The sequence below is a fragment of the Olea europaea genome, unplaced genomic scaffold (assembly GCF_002742605.1).
Source record: "Olea europaea var. sylvestris unplaced genomic scaffold, O_europaea_v1 scaffold1142, whole genome shotgun sequence".
In the NCBI taxonomy this organism is placed as follows: domain Eukaryota; kingdom Viridiplantae; phylum Streptophyta; class Magnoliopsida; order Lamiales; family Oleaceae; genus Olea; species Olea europaea.
Window position 1 is genome coordinate 266,832 of NW_019228810.1, and position 4,001 is coordinate 270,832.

At 36.4% G+C, this 4,001-nt stretch overlaps 1 protein-coding gene across 1 annotated transcript; it reads right to left on the reverse strand.

Moving 5' to 3' along the window:
* Positions 1-202: 202 nt before the first annotated feature.
* On the reverse strand, positions 203-3,414 carry LOC111373560 (protein indeterminate-domain 12-like). The gene is made up of 5 exons (XM_022996109.1): positions 3,306-3,414; positions 3,101-3,188; positions 2,766-3,002; positions 2,049-2,448; positions 203-1,470 (listed from the first exon to the last, which is right to left on the reverse strand). Exons 3-5 carry the CDS (start codon positions 2,953-2,955, stop codon positions 492-494), a joined length of 1,569 nt encoding a protein of 522 aa, XP_022851877.1. The 5' UTR covers positions 2,956-3,002; positions 3,101-3,188; positions 3,306-3,414; the 3' UTR covers positions 203-491.
* Positions 3,415-4,001: the final 587 nt, after the last annotated feature.

The window sequence follows — 4,001 nt, forward strand, 5'->3', positions numbered from 1 at the left end:
ACCTTATATGACACTCCACACACATGGGGATAGGGTCATGAGGGTCTACCCCCATATGTGTAGAGTGTCATCCAAGGTATTAACTTGGATGTACACACAGCATTATTCTTAAATAATATATGACTAATTTATCGGATTGCATGACCGACTTGTTTTATAAGGCTCAACGGTGGATCTGATGGTCAATGTGAAAAGTATGGTGGACATTGGTGAAATTATTATATACTAGGAGACTCACGATGAAAAGCACATTACAATCATAAAATCGAACGCTAAAAAAAAAAAATTTAAAGTGGCACGAATTCAATTCTTAGTACTAATACGGCAAATTTGGAAGGTGCTTAGCTCCCCTCCAATAGATTTCTAAGGAAGAAATAAACAGGAAAAAAATTCTAGCATTTATGCATCTGGAGATTGGATACAGATCGATGCCTCACTGTCTGGCCAGGGAGCAATGAACTCATTTTATTATTTTTTGGTTTTTTCAGATGCTAATTTTGCCATGGTGATTGGTGTTGATGAGTCTGCTGGTCATATGAGGAAGAACCCATTTGACCAAAACCAGCCATATTGAGAAAATCTCTATGACGGAATGCTCTAAGACCCAAGAAATCCCGAGTCATTCCATCATTGCCACCGGCGCCACTGCCACCAGGAGCGGTGGCTTCTTTGCTTACAATGTTCAAATGGGAAGTCCCTGGATTTGGATGATTTTCTTGAAAATTATTGACTCCTTTTGAGTTCAACATTCTGTTAAAAGTATCCTCAAAGGCTGCTGATCCTTCGAACCCACTATTTGGAGGCAAAGAAGTCAACATATTCATATCATGAAGCATAGAAGAATTGGCTCCCACTGTTGCACCTACAAGTTGTTCCATGCAACCTGACGTGACATTAACAAAACCCGTTGCTATCTCTTCACGTGAAGAGGACAAACCCAGTCCAGCACCAGCTGTAGAGGACTCCAATGATGTAGCACTGAATCCTGGTGCACCCATGTGAGCCAGGTGGGCCCTAAAAATTCCATCTGATTGAGCAGTACATGTTTTGCTGTTGCTGCTGCTCATTGTAACCCCAATTTGTGCTGCCTTTTGCAGCAAAGCAGTTGCAGACATGTGATGAGAAGGATTCAAAGCAGAAGAAAATGTTGGATTTTTAGGGTTTGTGTTTTCTTGATGGAGAATCGACTGTTCTAACCTTGATGAGGAGGTGAATAATTCACTACGCGGTGGACCTGCTGCACCTAGCCCAGAGTCTACTGTCATCCATGGAGGTATTTCAGATCTTGAACTGAACATTTGTTGTTCTTCTTTGAGTGAAAATGGTTGAAGGCCATGGAGGTGGGGTGGGTGGGGTGTAGATGAAGTGCCTTGTTGGGAAGACAAAATTGGGTTCATTTGTGTCATTGACCTTGCACTTTCTTCTGCTAAAGCATCACAAAAAGCTCTGTGGGTGATGAAACTGTCCCTCCTGTGAAAAAATTGCAAACAAACAAACACAAAAAACCAAAAAGAACAAACCATCAAAAAATGCATGAATAGTCAAAATAGTGCTGTCTCTTGTCAACCCTATTGGTTTCCTTATTACAATTTCATCATTTTTTATTATATCGACAGAAGAGGCTTCGACAGTACAAACCAGTAAAATTATTGTCAATGCTACAAATTGCTTTTTGCAGAGAAATGGCTATAAAGTATAACTTTAGATCCATCCCTCTTTTTCACCCTCCATCCCGAGAAAATAGAGAGAAGGAAAGAACAATGGTAGGAATATAATTCAATAATATTTGATTTTTACAAAAGAATTTGAAATAATATGAAATGATGTACTAACGAGTAAGGTGTTTTCATTATTTAGCTAAACTGTGTACCCGTAAATAAAGAATTAATATAATGGTGATGGACTCAATAATTCAGCAATAGTGATAACAATAATGAAATGAATTTCGGGTTTTAAGATCCAACTTAGCCTCTGTTTGGTTCAGCTTTTTTGACCAACTTATAATTTCAAAAAAATTGTACAAAGTAGGAGCTTAAACAAGTTCTTACCTGGAAAAGAGTGTTCCACAATCACATCTATACTCTCTGGTACCACAAATTTTAGAATGAGCTTTCCAGTCGGACTGAACTGCGTAACGCTTTGAGCATTTTTCGCATTTCCACTTCTTCTCACCATGTTTTCTGCTGAAGTGTTTCTTTATCCCAGTGAGGTCCCCCAGAGCCCTTGAAGGATCATGGTGCACACAGCTTGGCTCTGGACATATATAAACCTTCTTCTTTACTACCTCTTTGCTGTTTCTTTGCTTTAGTTTCCATGGCAAATTATGCCCTCTTCGGTGTAACTGAAGATTCTGATCTCTCTGAAATCCCTTGTTACAAATCTCACATATAAATCTATTTGTTGCAAGAAGACTTTTTGGAGATAAAGCTACCACCTCAGCCTCAGGGTCTGATGGCCAAGAGAATATCTTTAATTAATTGCAAGAAAAACCAAGAAACTATCAAACTAGTCAAAGCAGTGGATTTCATATTGGAAAATTTTGGATTTGGACTTGAATGACAGTGCAAGCAGAATACTTTTGATTAGAGCATGATGTTGTTGACAATTTTCATAAATGAATGACATGAGCGAAATTGAAGATGTTATCTAGATTCTAGTGTCGAGTCTGTTACCATGTTGAATCGACAATACTCTAAAACTTTAAGCTTTTCATAAGGGAGATATATATTTATATATTTAAATTTAATCTTCAACAAATATTGTACCTGGATTGCCTGGAAGATTTCTTTTCTTCTTAGGTGCTGGTTGTGTCGGATTATCAGGTGAAATTGCAAAGGACTGTTGTGGGTAGACAGTAGTTGGAATTTCAGTTCTGTTGCTTGAAGATATGCTAGCTTCATTGGATGCAGATGTTAAATTTGACATACTGTCATCAACCAACATACCATGTAACATTCTCTCTCTTTTTCTTGATCCCTAGTACTCCTAAATCTCAGAATTTTCTATAACCACACAAAAAAATATAAGATTCATTCATGAGCCATAGATCTGCGACTTTTTCATATTGAACACAGAAACCCTAATTCGTAAAAAGGCTTACAAAAAGTGAAGCTGATGAAAACTATTACAGAAAGGTAAAATTCAGCTTTCTTGAAAATACGCTGTTCTCCACTTTTCTCCCAAGCACACTAAACAATCAACAAGCAGAAAAAAGGGATTACAAATTATTCAGAAAAGAATGTAAAATCAGTATAAAAATTCTTCATGCAACCACCACCCTTAATCCTATACAAAAGAAAACATACCTGCTGGTAGCTGCCAACAGCTAGATGATTCTACAGAAGCCACACAAATTAAGAGAGAGAGAGAGAGAGAGAGAGAGAGAGAGAGAGAGAGAGGTGTGTGAGAGAGAGAGATATGGATGAGAAGGTATCCTTCTCTTTACTTCTCCACCCCATCAACAAACCATAGGCTAAGCCACCAGGCTTTCTCTGACGTTACACTTTGTCTTTTCTGTTGTTTTCTTGTCAATACTAGGTCTTCAATAATTGTAATATTTTTATCAATATCTAGTGTGTGTATGTATAAATTAGTAATTTTTTTTCTTGTTTTTCTTACTTGTTTTGGTTAGAGGGAATATTAGTACTTTGTTAAAGAATAACTTTTGAATTTCTCACCACTTTCAATTCCTTACAAAATACAGACAAAGGAACAAATTAAGTAAACATAGGAGAAATTAATTCAAACCTTTTGAATCTGCCTACAAAGATTATTTTGAAATGTGAAAACGGAAAGATTAGTAGTTTGGGTTAAAATATGATTCCATCACATTCACATTTATTCTTTATAATGAAGATATTGACTAAAGATAGTTGCATTTCTAAGCCATGTAAAAATTAAAATTTTAGATTTTGATAAAATTCTATGAAATGTGTACTTGAAAAGTTAACAAAAATTGTAGATACTATAAAATGTAAGGTTGAAAATGAGTTAAAAAAAAA

Bases quoted from the DNA above. Each gene is read 5' to 3' on its own strand.
- LOC111373560 (XM_022996109.1), bottom strand. From the start codon at position 2,955: ATGTTACATGGTATGTTGGTTGATGACAGTATGTCAAATTTAACATCT. The intron at 2,449-2,765 runs GTACAATATTTG...CTTGGCCATCAG, and splicing joins AAATCTTCCAGGCAATCCAG to ACCCTGAGGCTGAGGTGGTA. The intron at 1,471-2,048 runs GTAAGAACTTGT...ATTTTTTCACAG, and splicing joins TGTGGAACACTCTTTTCCAG to GAGGGACAGTTTCATCACCC.